General features: G+C 34.0%; 1 protein-coding gene across 2 annotated transcripts in view; it reads right to left on the bottom strand.

Moving 5' to 3' along the window:
• Nucleotides 1–1,316: 1,316 nt before the first annotated feature.
• LOC149780067 (uncharacterized) overlaps nt 1,317–20,472 on the bottom strand; it is a 74,249-nt gene continuing 55,093 nt past the window's right edge. For both annotated transcript variants that reach the window (XM_089936309.1, XM_089936310.1), the window contains 5 exons: nt 18,590–18,821; nt 12,367–12,558; nt 6,527–6,700; nt 5,739–5,856; nt 1,317–1,574 (listed from right to left, as the gene is read on the bottom strand). In XM_089936309.1, the coding sequence (XP_089792435.1) occupies nt 1,379–1,574; nt 5,739–5,856; nt 6,527–6,700; nt 12,367–12,558; nt 18,590–18,821 (912 nt within the window). In that variant the 3' untranslated portion in view covers nt 1,317–1,378. The remainder of the gene's footprint in view (nt 1,575–5,738; nt 5,857–6,526; nt 6,701–12,366; nt 12,559–18,589; nt 18,822–20,472) is intronic.

Genomic DNA, 20,472 nt, shown 5'->3' with positions numbered 1-20,472 from the left:
AGTAGTAAGCATCACCCAAATCCTTGCATCCCATCAATAGTGTTGCTAGTATCATTATCACGATACTAATCGTCATGGTACTATTATGTACAGTATCATCACTTTTATATCATAACACATCAACTACATTAATTAACTGTCTACAAATTATCTGAAAATGTATAGGTAAAGTTATCATTTCTCTATCTCCCAGACGTTAACCCGATTTTCAACTCCTTCTTAACAAACATCATATGTATTGTCTCATTCTTTTGATTGGCCCTTTGTCTAAGATAATATACAAATTTTGCTAATCTTATCTTCTCCTTTTCATCAGCTGGAATACGTTAGCAACAATTAATTTGCTTTTACAGAAAGAGAGCACAAGGTCTCTTTGATTCAACAAAGCAAAATGCACTGTGGTGGGTTTTGGTCCAGACTGCTAGACTGGGATAATGTTTTGATTTACAAAATGCAGATTTCATCAACTTGACTGTCTATTTGAAGACACTGTCTCTATAGACCTCTGACAAAGTCATATATATGGGAGTTTCCGAGGGGGATTTATATATACATTTTTAAAGATACAATACAGTGATATGAAGCTTGTAGTGCTGATATCTGATCAAACTTAGCTATCTAGTAATTACGACTTACCAACTTGAAATGACGAATTATTAATCTCGTACATACGGATTAGTATTTCGTAATTACGATTCGGGTAGCTTGTAATTACGGATAGCTATACTGTAATTACAAAATATTACGTCGCAATTATGAGATATAAATTGATTTCCACATGGTTTCCGTATCATGCTGTGTACACCTTATTCATCAAAGTTTTGACGTTTTATACGTACGTGCAACTGTTGGTAATTTTTCCGAACTTTTCCTCTAATGTAATATAAACAGAAACTTTCACTTGATGCTGCTATTTTTTGCAATATTACATACACATTTGCCACATGGCTCCAGATGCGTATTCGATCAAGTCATTGTTATTAATACGTACCTGTAAATGTAACATTTTTTAAGACGAACACTTCGCAAGCATTTTTCAAACGTTTTCATAAAACCTCTTATTTGCGCGTGCACAATAATAGTCCCCCTCCGCCACACCCATAGGATTGTTAACCCATCTTTCAACGTTCTGTAATAAATTTTAGTCTCTAGGAATCTCGTAATATTGGCGTAATCGATTTATAATCTCTTTCTGTGATTTGGATGTTCTTGTCACATATTTTTTTTTCTCCAGTCTCTGTATAATGCAAGTATTTGAACAATGGTACGAGTGTAGTATATGTTGTTCGGAAGATATGGGTTAAATGAATAAAATGTTGTATTAATAGATGTAATTCATTCACACGTAGCATTTTAGGCAGGACATATTGATGACACATTAGCTATTTTGCCTCTTAGGATAGTACAGCGTTTCACGAGGCGGGTTCGTGTCTCTGTTACAATAGTTTCTGACACAGCAGTACGTACAAGAGAACTTCAATGAGTACAGCTGCCATGGTTCATATACGCTGCAGATATCGCTCAATGCAGTCACGTTATACCAGTCCATCTCACACTCCAATTCACTTCCGCACCTGGCAATAAAGGTGTGTTGTAAGATACATAAGAAGTCATTTTCAGAATAAATAAACACGTATGGAAAATTGGTCAACAATAGCAAAAAACAATATACCTTATAGCTAAACTTTAGAAACTTTGTCTCTGAATTCATGTAAGTAATCATTAGTCAAGCTGATAATAGACAAGATCATATTGCTGACTCATCAAAAATGAGTACGAATGCAGTGTCAAATCTTGCCCATTACCATCTAATCTTCCTTAACAGATTGATAAAGTCTTTAAGGGCTCTAAGGATTGTGGGTAATGAGTAAAATATTCATAACACTCAAGTCAGAACCACAAAATATTCCATTGAATAGAATGAACAGTAAAATAACTCCATGACTGTTCAATTAAATATACTGTTTTTTTTTTCCTGAGAGAATTGATTAATATGTCATCTATTTTTGAAACTTCTAATGACAGACAGACATTGATTTTCCCATTTTACAGTTTACTTCGATTTGCTAACTACGTGGCACTGTGCTTAATGTCTAAGGAAACTAACCTGAAAATATATGAATTCCTCAAATAGAAGAATATTAGTTTTTAACCAACATTGTTGCTATGGCGTTAGAAATATGACAAAATAATTTAATTGATGATGATGATGATGATGATGATGATAGGGATGTCCTAAGTTGCACTGATATAATTCTGAATGACCTGGCCTCACAGGATTGTATATCTCAGACTCCGGATGTTAGACATCACTGTCTACTTCTTCGTATCTCCATTTGCATCTGTATAATTGTGGACAGTTTGGAACTTTAACACTTCGGTGGTTTAGTTTTAATTTGCCAATCCGTAGACTAGATTATAGATAGAAACAGCAGCTTTTCAAAATAGGAAGTGACACCAAGCATCCAGCGACAGCGTGGCCTCGTACCACACAACCGTATGAGATTAAAACTGAAGGTCACAGTTACGTATTTTCAACAATCTCTTACGTAACAAAAATGTTTTAATAATGTCAGGAATAAACGTTTATGTGGGTTTTTACCTCACTATTTTCATTTTAATTTGAATTACCTCATTCGTTTTTATTGGTTTAATTTGTGGTTTTATGAGCTTAAGGTCATGTTTCAGCACAAGATAGGATATACACGGCGACCAATATTTTTGATGGAAGAAGAACCCGAAACCACCGAACGAGCCACCAACCCATGGGAAACTACTGGAGAGCTTTCTCACATAACCACGTTGGCGGATTCGAGACACGAACACAACTGGACAGAGGTGTGACGTGAGTGATCTGGAAAGGCGAGTCGGAGTTCCAATATTGTGCTCGACATTTTCTTTACTACGGAACCTTGAGGGCGAGGAGGATTACACATTCTTGAATATTATTAGTAAAGTGAAACCTCCCAAGACCTGAACCTCAGTAAATCAAAATGCACTTGAAGCTGAATCACGTTTCTAGACCCAAGTTTTACACTTTTTATTGTGTTATGTATATTTAAATTGGATTGTTTGTTAGTTATTTTTTAAAATTTTTTAAATTTTATTTCATGATATGCTATTATGTTGGACTTAACCTTGTCCAAAACCAAGTTTATTTTCTCTTCGACCTGAATTATTGATATTTTTGCTTTGTTTTGTAAACAATTAATACAGAGCTAAAATGTCATCGATATGTATGAATTTAATATTATGATCATTATTAATAGAAGTAAGCATGATTATTTGGGTCTGGGTCTAGGTAAATGGGATTCCTCCGGCGTACCTGACATATACCAAGTTATACGTTATAATTTTAGTAACCAGACTTTCTAATTATAACTAACATTTATGTTGTAAACATTAAGAAGTATCTAGAATGTTAATTTCAGTTAGGTAATGGTATTTTTTTAACGAAAATGCCCCGAGGCAAGTAGAGAACTATATAAACTTGTCATATTTTTCATTCGTGTTTTAACATCTGAGCAGAATCAAGTTATTGTTGTGTACAGTATTTGATTTGGAATTATTCAAATTATTTCTTCACTGGAAATACAAAAGTGCTCTGACAACATTTTTGACAATAGAGATTTGAATTTACACTTAAATTTCAAATAAGGATTTCTTCTTGGATTACATTATAGTAATACAACAAAAGACTGCATGCACATTAACACTGTACGAGCCATTACATGTACATCAACACTTTCAGCGTTAGACTTAATCTGGATTCTCATTAAAATTTATTGTTAGGACTTTGTCTGTAACTTTTAGATCATTTGGGATTTATTCGCAATACCGTATGTTTCCCGTTTTACATTTTCACATTGTATTTTAAGAAAATAAATTATTTGTTGAATTTTATAAAGCTTGCTGCATTTTACTCTTTTATGGTAATTATTTCTGTGAGCATAAACTCGTAGCAATTGCAACAAATTTTCACTCAGAAAACTAAGGCCCAATCTACCCTGAAAACTGAAAGAACGTTTCAGTCTCAAAAGTCAGTTTTACTCTAAATTCAACCTCTTAACACTACTTAATAAGTGCAAGTGGCCTGTCATAGATCGTTAAACAGCCTAAAGCCAAACAAAGTGATAACATTGAGATAGAAAGTCCAAACATTCGCAGATGCTATAAAATCGTACTTGTTGCAACTGTCTCTTTCAAAATGCACATATTATTGATGCCTTTTCAGACCATAGTAGCATGAAATTTTGTGCGAGGCGACGCCTGATTCTATCGCCTTTTAAGAATTATCTTGTTCTGAGAGAAAACCTGATTACATCTCATTTTAAGGATTAGCTTGTGCCTAAGACTTACCTGATCGCATCTCATTTTGAAACACGAAGTTCTTTGCGAGCAGACACCTGACAACATCTCATTTAAATGATGAACATGTCTGAGAGATGACACCTGATTACGTCTCATTTGAATCACGAACTTGTGTCCGAGACGACACTTGCTCACATCTCATTTTAATAACGACGTTGTGTGAGAGATAACACCTTGTCACATCTCACTAGAAGGATGAACATGTGTGCGAGACGACACATGATCACATCTGATTTTAAGGTGAAACTGTAGATCTCAATAACCAGAAAACCCACCAAATTTTAATCACTTCTCAACTGATTTCGGTCCTGAGAGTTTTCGTTGATTTGGTATTTCTTATGAATACAGGGAACTATAACTACATGCGTAAGAAAAATGAAGTATTGTAACTCTTTCATTATGTTTGATGGTTCTAAAATAAAATCCACAGACTTTACAAGCAAATAAAGAGACATCTTAAAGTATTTCTTGAGCTCCTCTTGACATTAGAAGGTATGAGACAACTTTGGCATGTTTTCGTTTCCTCTCATATCTTAGCCATCATGTATTGTAACGTCAGAATATGCAGCACTTATTGTGAATGGCAAACGAAATGTATACATGGTTCGTTTCTCCTACTATAACAGGAGTTATTTCATATAAGCATGCAAATCTATGAATTTATGTTTCCTTTTATGGTCGTGATTTTGAACATTTTGTATTATTTGTTTTCTAAACTTTCGGCTTCCAAATTTCCTGCCGGATGTAGCACGATAATATGAATTTTGATGAATAAACTGTTGACTTAAATTGTTTCGGATACAAAAGTGCAATTCTTATGTGCCAAAGATAAAAGAATCGGTTCATAATTGTGGCAAATATACAAAAACAGGATACGTCTTTTGTTCTGAATCGGTGGAGTCTGATACGCCATAGGGATGCGTCCAGGTCATCAGGCCAGAACATGTTTAGAAACCTTATCAAACTACTAAAGCTCATGTCTAATACACTTGGGTCCAAAGTAAGTATAACTTTTGGTTTAATTTCGAAGGTGTACTAACATCCTGACTTGCCGCAAATTTGTGCTAAATGTTTATATCGGACTGAACATACTTTGATGATGTGCTCCTTCCAGAAATAAATATCGTATCCTGTGCAATTCTTTGTAGCCTTTAAATTGGCATATGACGAATATCCACAACAGTCATTACTAGTTTTTGCATGCTAATAGTTCGCGAAGAAATGTTTCATATCAGTAAAATAGCATATGTTTGTACCTGTGAATGAGGTAAAAATTCGGAATAATTTTTCCATACCTATAGCTCTTGGTACACATGAACAAGTGACTAATTAAACACGTTGGAAAATTGCTTTCAATGCAGTATTACCTTTTTGTTTCTTGTTTGTTTCCGTCAGCGTTGTGGTCCAAAAAATTCAAACAATAAGGTGTTGCACCTGTACACGAATTGTAAGAACAGCCCTGTTGACTGCAGACAAAGCAGATTGCTGAAATCAGATCGCCACGCATGAAAGCAATTATATCTTGATATAACCTCTATAAATCGATAAACAATTATGGAAATGAGATAATGTGATGTGTGTATAATAAATTAAAACATTAAGATATGCAATAATATGGATCTACATAGGATTTAGTAAGCTCTGTCATGGTTTTTGTATATGCCTTATATTTAACATTGTAAGTATTCGAAATTTCATGTCAGGCTCTTTTTTGGAAAATTAATAATAACAACAACAATAATAATAATAATAATAATAATAATAATAATAACAATAAACAATTTATGTCGGTATATTTAAATATCAAAACAATTCTTTCAAAAGTTCATGAAGCGGTTTACTAGAGCATATGCCTGTTTAAAATAATCACAATATCTATCTTGTTTATATCTTCTGATAATACTCCTTTGTCATTCAGATTTCAACATTTGTCGTTTAGACAATTTGTTTTATGAATTATATTTTATCATTTCTTCCCATTTCATAACGTTTCAGAAAATGTATACTCTTTTATATATCACAAAAGAGAAATAATTATAAAATAAAAAAAAATAAAAAACGAAACTGTCTTCAGCATTCATTGAATCACCCCAGTCATCACGAGATTTCGGATAAAGAATCTGGAATTCAAGAAAAATAAAACTGTGTAGTTTACTTGATGGTTGAGGTGGTGTTGACGCGACACTTGTAGTCAAAGTTCTTAATGACGCTGTGGGTGTGGTCGAGAGTGGTACCGTTGTTGTTGATGTTGATAATGTTGTTGGTATCATTGTGGTTGTTCCAGATGATGACATCATCGTTGTAGTAGTAGCTACTGATTTCTGTGTTACTGGAGTAAATCGTTGAAATATAAGAAATATTAGGTTAATTACCTTATGACTATAGCAAAGAACAATTTCCCTAAATGATACAGAGATTGTATTCATTAGAGAAAAGTGAAACATTACTTTTATACCAACCTATCATAACGACACCCTGTTAAATGCTATACATATATTCGCACTGCACCTCATAAGTCATGTTATAACTCATCCACTCTCATACATTGAGTTCTTTTTATCTCAGCCAACCCGTGTTAGGAACGTTCAGGTTAAGGATATTTTTTTTTCTTCAGATTGTATTCATAGGAGAAATTTCTATTTTCATTACATTCTTGGTCCTTATTCTGTATAACATTTATGTTCCTGTCGTGGTTCTATCGACATAGCGTCAAACAGATGGTTTATATGGATTGTGTCCGTGATGAATAAGATGAACGTTACTCAGGGTAGATATTGAAACAAAATACACACACATTTAAAACAATCAAGAAGATTGTATCATCATATAGTAATAGTAGTAGTAGTAGTATTGGAATTTAAATTAAGAAAACCAACACCTTGACGTCAACACTTGTTTAGTATGAATACTTTCTATAATTGAAATCCAAAATTATTGAAATAGTTCGGTTCGAAACATAACAATAAATGTCATTTTTAATTATTTTCTACTTTATGTTAATGAGTTACGGAAATATGTTCCTATCTAAGACCGAGAATCATCTTAACATTTTCGGGAGAATATATGTTCTGTATTTGAATTGTACCTAATTTCTCAAATCCACTAAATATGTTCTCACTGTTGAGTTAGTGTCTTTTGATGTTTTCTGGCTCTCACTGACAAATATTTAGTTTCCCTGTCTGTTAGATAAATAACATAGCTAGGAAACTGTAAGCTTTGCTTTCAACGCTTCTTTATTTTCTCAACAATCTGTCTAATGTTAGCAAAGTGTATTTTACACGGTTTCAGCTGTAATGCAAGCTTAATCAACTCACTGTAGTTACAGTCTTTTAGTGTATTTCACACGGTTTCAACTGTAATGCAAGCTTAATCAACTCACTTTACTTGCAGTCTTTTAGTATGTTTTACACGGTTTCAGCTGTAATGCAAGCTTAATCATCCAACTCTAGTTACAGTCTTTTAGACGACGACTTATATTCCATTTAATATACACATAACGAATTCATCTCACATGGGTTAATTAAAAAGGTGACTTTTATTAGGGGGCCAGTGATTTTCTTTTGAACGGATATATGTCATATTGTCATGATAGTTATAGGTTGTCAAGTAATATAATGGCTATAATGTGGCGTTATTTTGCACTACAAATCAGCGCAAGACGTATTTTCCAGCCATTGACAGATGAAAATATTCTTAAAATAATGTTAAGACTCTGTCTCAGAATACGAAACTCTTTGTCCTTAACTTCGTATAATTGTTGTGTACCGTGGTGCGTATCGTAGAACGTTGAGAAATGAAACAGTATACCGTGGCACAAAATTTCTCGTGGTACATAGCTCTTTGTGGCTTATCGAGGACTCATTTGATAGGTGGCCGGACCAAATGGTAGCGGACAAAATGGTACGGACAAAATGGAATGGACAAAATGTTAATTGGACATAATGGTATTGGACAAATCGGTATGGATAAAATGGTGCGGACAAAATGGCACGGACAAAATGGTATGGGACATTATGGTACACTTAACATTTGTCCATACCATTTTGTCCGCTACCATTTTGTCCTAGTACCATTTGATATGTTAAAGTGAACCCTTCCGAACAACCTCCAGAAACCAACTGCATACCGAAACACCTGGTAAACATCTTAGAGCAAAGCAAACTCCAATCACAAACCAAGACAAGTTTGACCTTTTGGCGATATAAAGTGGAAAAATGGTAACATATGTTTTTAGACCAACACATTCTCTAGCACAGTGACTAGCTAACGTTCAACACATACGGTCAAAACAGAAGACGCAAAATAAGGAATGTAATTTATCTCATCACATTAACGATCTGATGCTACATAAAGGATACATTTTCACTTGTCTGACTGGTTGAGAGAGAAGCTGGACAAAAGCGAACAGTTGCAGGCTATTTCTCTACCGCGTACATTACTTTTCAGTGATATTATGCAAACTGTAGCTGCCTGCAACCAGGAAAGAAGCATACAATATAAGCCTCCTAAGAATACTGAAACGATGCAGCTTAAACCGAAAGGAGTCCAAAAGGGGACATAGACGCAAATTAAATTCATTATAGTTCAGACCGAGTATTTTTCATTTAAAAAATAACTATAATTTTCCTGTTAAGTTCATTATTCATTGACTTGCATAATTGTCATTTTTCTTCCTTTTTGTTAGTTCTAGTCTCTGTAATAATAATGATAATAATAATAATAATAATAATAATAATAATAATAATAATAATGATAATAATACTTATTATTATTATTATTATTATTATTATTATTATTATTATTATTATTATCGTTACCACCATATATGTGATAGAAAGCTTCATTGTTTACATTTTTATTTGTACTTACGGGGGGAGGTGTTATGTGTATCTATTTTGCGTGTTTAACATTTGTCCGTGATTGTGATAAGGGTGATTGATAAACCACATATGACAGCTAACTTTTGTCTATGATTGTTGATTATACTTAAAAATAAGAATCGTTTGTAAACAACATGATTCATTAGGTTTGAGATCATGACCTTTGTTTTATCCCATGTAAATTACATGTTCTACCTGATCTTTACAGGTTAATTGCTCAAATTCAAGTAAAAAGACCTGGTCCTTTTTCACGAGTTCGATGGTAATTTCCATTTGAATGCAACTAAGTCCAGGGCATTTTTGGTGTCATACGTATAATTATAAAATAGGACGAAACTAAATTAACAATCTTCATTCGTGCTTTAATTTCAGTGTCGAAAATCATTGTTAGTTGTCCATATATAATTTGAGGGTAATAGTTAATTTGAAATTATTTATTGCAATTTTAATGTACCTATTCACATTTGTGTCTACATCACTATTCTATAAATTAGTGTGAATTCATTCCATGACATTTTGCTTTACATCATTGTGATACTCAAGGCTGTTAGCACATCAGCTTGTCTAACACTATTGGCACATGAGCACATTAAATACTGGAATATCTTCAAACAATTTGATAATTTTGGTCTTGTAACATAACTATTTTAGGATTCATTTGATTGTAGTCTTTTGCTTTCTCTATTACTTAGTTCAAGAATATAGAATCGTAAATATATATATATATATATATATATATATATATATATATATATATATATATATATATATATATATATGTGTGTGTGTGTGTGTGTGTGTATATATATATATATATATATATATATATATATATATATATATATATATATATATATATATATATATATATATATATATATATATATATATATATATATATATATATATATATATATATATATATATATTGACGAGAGAGAAGATCCGGCATCTTTAATCGGCACATGCGTTAGCTCGAGCGACCTCCTATTCCTATATATGTGGTACTAAGATTGGAGGAACCGCGAGGCGGACACAGGGCATGTTCTAAATCCGTTCCCACGTGGACAGACAGCGAAAAGGACATTACCCTGTACGTTTAATTGGATCGAATCAAAGCGACATCCAATCGGAATTGAGATGGAGGTTTAAACACAATTTTGATCCGAATTATTAATTCACAATAGCAAGCGAAAATTTAGTTCTCCTAGGAAGATTGCTGAGCAAATAGCATTACTCCGAGAAAGCCAATCGTAATTTGGCGGGAAAACTTAGAGAGGAGATTCTAAAGAAAGGCAAAGCTTCGTAAAGGTCAGTAAGTTACTTGCTCGATTTTTTCAGAATATTACGGCATTATAATTTTAATTATGTGTAGTATGTATACTTAACTATTAGGATCGTGTAATACGTATACTTACATTTGTATTGTTAATTTACATGCTTATTTTATTAAAGAGTTAGAGCATTATGTAGAGAATTAAGTAGGTTGTTCGCTTGAGGTCAGAATTAATTTTGTAATTCGCTATTAAGTTACTTCGTAGTAAACTAGTGCATTTATTCATGTTATATGTTAGATTATACACATGCTTGAATTGTGAATTCGGAAAATTGTTCAAGTGCGTAAGATTAGTTAATATGGATGTACGGGTATATCAGTACATGGATATTTGAATATTTGTGAACTTTGTATGAGTCGTAATGTAAAGAAATTCGTCTGATTGTTGTAATATTGTTTAGTATAATGGGATTAGGAATATGTACTGATGTGACGCAATTTATTGATGTATGTATGAGAAGCAATTGTTACCGTGCTTTTATTACTAAGTTTTTTACCATACAAGAATGTATGAGTATTTCGATGTGAATTAATGCGTGACCGAAGAATTTAATAACCGTTATCTGATGATAGGCTGGATGTAGTGTGAGATGAGAGGGTTTAGGAAAATATTGCACCGTCCATGTTTACACATGAAGCTTTTGGGGGGACAGAACTTCCGGTTCTGTGAGTCCCATGTCGCTAAGAGGGGAGAACGAAGAAAGATCAATAAATTGCGTCACATCAGTATATATTCCTAATCCCATTATACTAAACAATATATATATATATATATATATATATATATATATATATATATATATATATATATATATATATATATATATATATATATGCGTGTGTGTGTGTGTACGTCGATACATAGAGGATCTTAGAAGAAAATATCTGAATGTATCAACTGACTAGTCACTTCTATATAAATACGTTTGTTTTTGTCTAACTTTAATATCTTAGTTTAAATTGTTTTTCAGCAATCAAACTCTCAAACTGTCCTAAATAGTTTCAAAATATCGCAACACTATAGATATATATATATGAATTAGTGAGCATTGTCTTGATTTTTGCATATGGCTTATATTTAAAATGAAACACATCAAAACTTTCATGCCAGGTACGTTTGAAAAAAAATTGAAATTTTTCCTTATTGTTAAATAGCACTAAGAAGGAAAAAAAAATCCCAAACAAAAGCTCAGACAGATTACTAGAGCATATTGTATTTTATATTTAAATAATTACAAATTTTAATTTAAGTATTAACAGGTTGGGCTAGGGGTGTCGGCACGGATGGCTCAAATAGTAGAGCGACCTATTGCATTTGTCGGATTCCACATATGTACCTCTAACCGGCTAGGGAGGGTGCAATTGAGTGGAAGTTGGATCTTCATACACAGGAACGGGTCCCAAACTATAGGGAGAAAATGTAATGGGTAGGATTGGGAGTTTCAGCTCGGATGGCTAAACAGTAGAGTTAGGGATATTTGGGTTCGGGCCCTGGTTTGGCCGTGCATTTGCCCTTGTTACAAATATATCTTCGGATAACATGACACTTTTTCATTCAGATTTCAACAATATCTGTCTTTTGGAGAAAATTCATTCGATTTATCTTTCATTATTTTTTCCCCATTTCAGAGAAGTTATATTCTTTTGTTATATGACAGAAAAAGAAGTATGCAGTTTAAAAGACGAAAGTGCCTCCGGCCTTCATTGAACCGCCCCGATCTCCATAAGATTTCGAATAACGAATTTGAAATTCAAGAAAAACAAAACCCTGTAATTTACTTGACGGGTGAGGTGTTGTTGACGCTACACTTGTGGTCAACGTTGCTATTGAAGCTGTCGACATCGACTTCGTCGAGGGTGGTGTCGTCGTTGTCGATGCTGATAAAGTTGTAGGCGTCAGTGTAGTTGTTCTAGTTGTCGACATCCTCGTTGAACTAGTAGCAATTGATTTCTGTGTGACTGGAGTAAATCCTTGATATATAAGAAATAGTAACTTAGATACCTTATGACTATAGTAATGAAGAATTATCCTAAACGATTCAGATGACGTAAATATTAAAGAAAGGCGAAACAATATTTTTTATACCAACTTATAACAACACTCCATTAAATGCTGTATATATTCTCTTTGCAGTTCAGAGGTCACATATTAGAACTCGTTATCCCTCATAAAGTGTTATATTATATCAATGAATCTGTTATAGAGACATACAGGATACACAGATTATGTCATTTAAAGTTGTATTTCGTTGGAGAAATCTCCGTTTTGACTACATTGTTTATCCTGATGTTAGTATGAATACTTTCTTTCCTATATTTCATTTCCGCTATTTGCATGATGCCTTTTTAAGCTCTTCCTGTTTGTCCCTCTTCTGTCTCTGTTTTCTTTAGCATCACGTTTAGCAGAATTTGTACCCTTTCCTCACAATTTGTGGTTAGCATGTTATTCACCTACATGAATATATAACAAATAGATTGTTGTCTAAAATATAAATCCACGTTACAAAAATGGTTCTTGATATGGTACTCTAACGTCCATGTGACAAAGAACAGTGTAAAGCTAGTTGCAACATCAAAACTGATGGAACCGCAATAAGTACAAATATAGCACCCATAATATGCTAACCTACTAATGGGAACAGGGCCGGCCATATGATGTGCGGGGACCAAGCAGCAGCCCATGAGTGCGGGGCCCCAAGCAAACAAAAATTCCATTGCCTGAAAGCGTGGGGCCCAACGCAGTTTGCCTCGTTCGCTTTGCCCTAGGGCCGGGCCTGAATGGAAGATGGGGGGGGGGGATAAAAGTATAGGATGAGCAAAACGTACACTAAGCCAGTGGTTATGCTACATCAATTACATATCAAATGAAAACGCAAAATGCAGAACAAAATCTGGGATGACTTTATATGAAAGACAAGAATCATCCATTATTCAATAAAATTGACAGAAGTCACTAACGCAACAAATTTGTTCCTGGATGCAATAACTAAACTTGTTGAAAATAGACCATCACACAAACATCTACACACAACCAACTGCTAAACACCATTATTGTCGTCCATACATCTGTCATCCAAAACATTATATTCGTAACATCCCATGTAGAAAGACACTGAGGATACCTATACTCTCACAATGCTAATAAAGGTCTGACGAGTTGTTCGAACATTGGATGAGCCGACACTACTGCAAAGACCTGATAGTGGAGGTAACACAAACAGCCAACACACAATCCGCAATGAGCTATTAAAATATAGAGAAAAGGAAAAGATTGATCGGATACCATTTGTCTTGACCTCCCATCCAGATAACTACAGCGTAGGTCAAATTATCCAGAAACAGTGTCATCTCTTGGAATCGTTTTGACACACTAAATTTCATCCTCCTGAACAAACAAAATGAAATATGGAAAACTCTCTTAAACATACCAGCAAGAGAAAAGTTAACTCAAATCACAAGCCAAGACCGTTTCGTCTTTTTGGCGATAAAAAGCGAAAAACAAAACTTATGATTTCAGAGCTACCCATTCTCTAGCACAGTGACGAGCGCAGAATTGAACACACATGGTCCAGGCAGATGATGCAAAACAGATATTGTAATTCGTTTCATCCCATTCAAGACCTGATGCCTTTAACATCATGGAGAAGCTCAAAAGCTACAAAAGGATCCATGTTCACATACCTGATTGAATGACAAAGAAGCTGGACAAAAGTCCAGTTGCAGAATATTTCTCTTTCGCTTGCAATAATTTCAGTCATACTACGTGAACTACAGTTACCCATAGCCAGGAAAGAAAAGGATTCCTATTGGATACGTCGCCTAAGAACACTGAAACCAAATATCATAATCCACGAAGAGTCTAAAAGAATACGAACACGCAGTTAACCTGATTATATTTAGGAACCCGTAATTTTCAATTAAATGTTTAATTAATTTTGTTCAGTATTACTTAAGTTGAATAATTATTTCTTTCTTCCTTTTTGGTTCCAGCAATATGGTTATCACTGTTATTACAGAGATAATGAATTATCCAGGATGTAATGTACAGTTACACCATTTAAACATTTTAAACTTGTAGACCAGTACCAACTAATTACTTTGTATGTAAGTCTAACATTTTCAAAAAGAATACTTTCATTTGAAGTAGTCATATAACATTTTATTATTTCAACGTTTTGTATGCCGTTTAAACTAGTTGTGAACTCTTCGCTGCCATCTTTTATTTGTTGTGCATTTACTGTATATTTATTTTAATCAATATCTGGCGACACACCAGATTCCTTGCTGGATCTAGCAACATTGAAAGGAATATATACATATACAATTTAGAGAATTTTTAATTCGTACTATATGGAGATTCGAACCAATGTTTGTGGGTAAACGGCACGTATCGCCATGCCTGCACGCACCAGCCAATATTCCATCTCCGTCGAGTATGAATTAAAAATTATCTAACCTGTATGGTAGTATTATTTGTATTAAGTATTAATTCTGCCAATTATTATCAAGCATTCTTCAGTATAATGCAGGGATAACACATTCCGTTCTGCTTGGTATATATTTGTAATTCTTAATAATTAATCCTATATACCTTGTTTTATTTCAAAAGGAATCCGGAATGAATGTACAGATAGATGAGAAATAATTACTAGGTCGCCATGCTAGTGTGTCTGCTACGCACACTTGAAAATAACACCGACTGAGTAGCATCATTCTTTGTTGATGTGTGCTTAGTCGTTTGAATATGGGCTGGTGTGTACTGATAGGTGCCGCTTATCCGCAGACCTAAGTTTGAATCTCCAGAGGGTATGAATTGAAAATTCTCTAACTAGCATGATAGTATTATTTGTAATAAATATGAGTTCTTCCTAGTATTATTAAGCATTTTTCTGGAGAATCCAGGGATAGCAATTTCCGATCTGTTTGGAGTATATATGTAGTTCTCTCTCTCTCTCTGTCTGTGTCTCTCTATCTCTCTCTCTCTCTCTCTCTCTCTCTCATTTACCATGCGCTCTGTCTCGTATCAACGTGCCTTTCTTTTGCATAGACTTGGAAATGCGTTACGTGAAAATATCTTTTCTGGTTACAAGGGTTACGCTAGTCACCTGTTCCCTATGTCCATTTGCGGTGAGGTGCGGCAAATTTGGAGCAGTGAACGCAATGCAAGCTGCTTTCGTGATGCATACACAAAGTGGATAACAGACTCAGAATTACTAAGAGTTATTTTCTCTTCATTATAGGTATTGCATTATCGTATTGCTTGCAAATTGGCCACATTTGATGTTTAATTTTACGTTCATTTCTCGTGGGTTTTATCACCGTAATAATGATAAGTTTTCAAAACTAATTTTGCCATTGTGTCGATGTTTTATCTGTGAATATCTGAATAAATGCAATCCACGTATATACTTACTATGTGCAGTAGTCGTAAAATATAAACATAGCCGATTGATCTATAATCGTTCAATTTTATATAGAGCAGCAAAGAATATGAAGCTTTCATAGGAATTTTTGTTTTGTTATTGTGAAAGGTTCTCGATGCCTATTTCATGTTCTTAGGTAAATACTTTTCGAACTTAATTCTTCATACTTTGAAAGTTATCAGCCTTGATATTTTCGGCACTATCTTCTAACATTGGAAACTGTGTATTGATCTGAATTAGTGCACAACGAGTTGAGTATTTTTCAGATATACATGGTTCCTAGCAAATCTTAGGCCACTGTTTGATTAATTGTTTTTTTATACTGTTTATATATTGTTAAATAATATAAAAATTTCATGAATTTTATGAAAATAGAAATTAGTAATTAAGGAGAGTAATTTCATGTTTGTTTTCAGATTTAGATATATGCTGTTAGTTTGATTTATTACATATTAATTGTATCTAAATTCCGCAGAGTTCTCTTCGCTTCTTAACAGTATCGAATACGTGTTTGTACTCATCCGAAATTTATCAACTTGTTCGATTTCCTCGATGGAATGTATCACTATGACGAAGAGAATGTGAACATGCTCTCAAGAACTCTTACCTTATAGGTCTGGGAAGTTAACCCAAAAAAATAATTATTTGGAATCATATAGATAACAAACTATTTCAGATCAATCGACGATTGGACATAGCCCACATAGAACCATATGGCTATGATTGGTGGGTAATTGATGCCAACTCATTCTTTTTATAATATAAGAGTCATTTACAGAGGCAGGAGACATACACTTGAAAAAGGCAATTGTGCTGCGAAATGTAGCGCTTCAATAGAAACAATGTTGCACACACATCTCAGAGAGTGGAGAGAAAAAAAAGATGGCCATATCGATCAAGTGACGGCAATGTTTATATAAAGCTGAAATGCCTTGATGTCATGATATTTTTGTTGTTTTATTTATTGGGCAAAGGTAATGGGACCATTTTGTTCTTGAATTTTGTATGCTTGATTTCTTAAGTTGAAAATAATTTTAAAAAATGTTGATGGACGGACGAATCGTGACTATTCTTACAGTATGTGAGTGGAAAACCTTGTGACACACTTTTCGTGCACGGTTGAATGTTCTTGTGAATGTTTTAAAATCTGCCTTTGCAACAGAAATGCAGGATTAAGTCATATACATGTAATTTGTGTGTTAAAAGCTGCAACTGACTTAATTGCAAGCATTTATTTCCAGTGAACATCCTTTATCTGTGATGAGCAATTTGTGTTCAGACTAAATAAGTGTAAGGCACATGTTCCAAAACTTCAAGGTTGATTCCCTTGTTTGAAATTCAATGTTGATTCCCTTGTCTGAAGTTCAAGGTTGATTCCCTTGTTTGAAGTTCAAAGTTGATTCCCTTGTTTGAAGTTCAAGGTTGATTCCCTTGTTTGATGTTCAATGTTGATTTCCTTGTTTGATGTTCAATGTTGATTCCCTTGTTTGAAATTCAGTGTTGATTCCCTTGTTTGATGTTCAAGGTTGATTCCCTTGTTTGATGTTCAATGTTGATTCCCTTGTTTGAAATTCAATGTTGATTCCCTTGTCTGATGTTCAAGGTTGATTCCCTTGTTTGATGTTCAAGGTTTGCTCATTGGATATTTTATTTATTCTCACTCCTGTTCTACTTGCACCACTCTAATTGTGGATTGATCTTCTTTTACCACCTTTCAATGTATTAACGTTGATATTTGATACATTATAAAATAGAAAGCAAACATTAAATAAATTCAAAAGTCAATTAATTACTAGCCTGGAGTTGTAGACTTGGTTGTTGGAGATTGTGTTGTTGGTGCAGTCGTAGTAGGTTTATGTGTTGTGGATGCCGATGTGGGTGCTGCAGTTATTGGCGCATGTGTAGTAGGTTTTGGTGTTGTGAGTACTACTATAGGTGCATGTGTCGTTGGCGCATGCGTAGTACGTTTCTGAGTAGTGGATGCCGACGTGTGTGCTGGAGTTATGGGTGCATGTGTAGTAGGTTTTGGTGTTGTGAGTGCTATTGTAGGTGCATGGGTCGTTTGCGCATGCGTATTAAGTATGTGTTTAGTGGATGCTGGTCTGGGTGCGAGAGTTATTGGCGCATGCGTAGTAGGCATATGTGTTTTGAGTGCTATTGTAGTTGCAAGGGTCGTTGGCGCATTTGTGTGATGTATTGTATTTAGTGCCTGTGTTGTCGTATGGGTAGTCGGTGGAGCAGTCCTGATAAATCCTGCAGATGAAACAGAAAATAAACCCTGAAATTATTTGGGACACAAAGATGAAGACACAGAGGTGTCTCATTGGTATCATTCTTACTATAGTGTTTTAGTATATACACCAGTATGTGTCCCATCTTTGTGAAACCCGTCATCGGACATTTTATTTGGACAATAAGCTTCAATATTCTACTTGTGTCCTTGCCATTACATAACATTCTAACTGAAATTAATCGTGTTTTTCAGACTGTATTCCATCACCGCATTCTAAACAATGTATGAGGCTGTACGTAATGCTTGATACGGAAAACTAAAGAGTAGAAAAGTTAAATATACAAACCGTTAACACATTCGTTTTTGTTGCAGTAGCTATTATTACAGCAGTATTCGCACGATGTCAGCGTGAACATTGGGCTGCCATCAGGTCTAACCTGACGCTTGAAGGATATAGCACCCATGTCTCTCTTCAAATGATTTCGCTCATAGATCTCGCTTACATCTCGTCCGGACCTAGATAGAGGACTCGGATGACCAAGGCTGGGACCACCTGATGTGTACATTACGCTGCAAGCCTAAAGAGATAGATCTAAACTGACTGATGTTTTATACATTTCCTCCAATGTAATATTCTTTCAAGCTAACATCATTTAAATAAAATAATAATAATATTAATAATTAGCTCAGCGCAAAGCAAACCAGAAATACTAAAAATACTAAAATAGAGGATGAGTGTCGGTAGATTATGTAGGACACAGACAAGTTTATTTGTATTAAATTTCCTTTGAACTACAAAATTTCATGTATTTTTCTTGGATAAAGTTCAAATAAAATGTTGACGTAGTAACTGATTTACCCAAACGGACCCAAACAACGTGCACTTTACACGAATTGACTGTCTATTTTCTTGAAATTCAACGACGTATAAATAAACCAAAGAAACGCATTACAAGGTTATGATCCGAATATAACAAACGTTTGCACAGCATTTTTCGATCATGATTTAATGAATTAAAAACAATTACCAGTCAATCCTTACTGTTAAGGTCAACACCATACATAGATAAAGAAAATCGTTATTTTGATAGTATTCTTTTATGTAATGATATTTTGATTTTCATTCAATAAGGCGCAGAACGGTGAATCTCATTATATATATATATATATATATATATATATATATATATATATATATATATATATATATATATATATATATAAAGCCAATCAGAGAAAAAGTCGCCGGCTGACGCCAATACATAACTCTGGTCAGCTGGAAGATGTTAGATTCTATCGTGTATTTTAAGTAATTCAAATATGTTTCATACTAAACAGTCAATGCTAAAATGACAGTGCATGCATACACTCTCAAAACAGACTATACGTTCTTTAATGCATTATCTAATAATACATCTGTAAGTGGCTGCATAACGTAGTAAAAAAAACTCGACGCTCGTGAGTTCGACCACCTTATGTCCATATCATGTTTTCTCGTTTATTTTCCCTTTATTTTATTTCATTCTATAGAGCAAATTTCAAATTTCCATATTGTAACGGTACAAAAATGTCGTATCATACATTAATACATATGCGCACACTACTGTTATTTATTCACATCAAGATGTGTAAGTAGACAATGTTTATTTATGCATTTAAAGTTTATTTCATTTGAAGCATTAGTAAAAAAAAATATAGCTCATTTATATGAATAAAAGGTCAAATATTTGGTTCGTAATTAAAATCTTGCGTGAGTAGTCCGAGTCTGAATGATCTTATATTTTAAATATAGTCATCATTCATTGAGTACATGTAGAGAATACTAGTGCAGGTGGGCGTGGCTTAAAATAAATTCGATTCGTATATATTCAAAACGACCTGTACAATTGGCCTGTTGTCAATCGTAACAACGAAAGAAAAATGTAATTATATATAAAGTAACAATATAACTTTTACTGATACACATAAATGTACATACAATGTCTTTGTCTTCACATTTATTCGTTTTAACTGATCATTTGTAACCCTACATGCACCGTTTTTGCTGCTTATCGAAGAAGTCAAATCCAGTTGGATACTGCACGGGTTCCTCCCTATTGCTGCAGTATGAGAAGGCAGGTTTGGGTCTTCACAATTATTTAAGACAAATCAATAGAACAAACAGCACAGACTATGAGTTTCCGTCATTTTATGTGACGACAGATCATGATATTTGGTGTGTGCAGTTAG

Source organism: Sinohyriopsis cumingii, chromosome 16 (genome assembly GCF_028554795.1).
Source record: "Sinohyriopsis cumingii isolate HCF-2022 chromosome 16, ASM2855479v2, whole genome shotgun sequence".
Classification (NCBI taxonomy): Eukaryota; Metazoa; Mollusca; class Bivalvia; order Unionida; family Unionidae; genus Sinohyriopsis; species Sinohyriopsis cumingii.
This window is presented reverse-complemented; position numbering and strand designations above follow the sequence as displayed.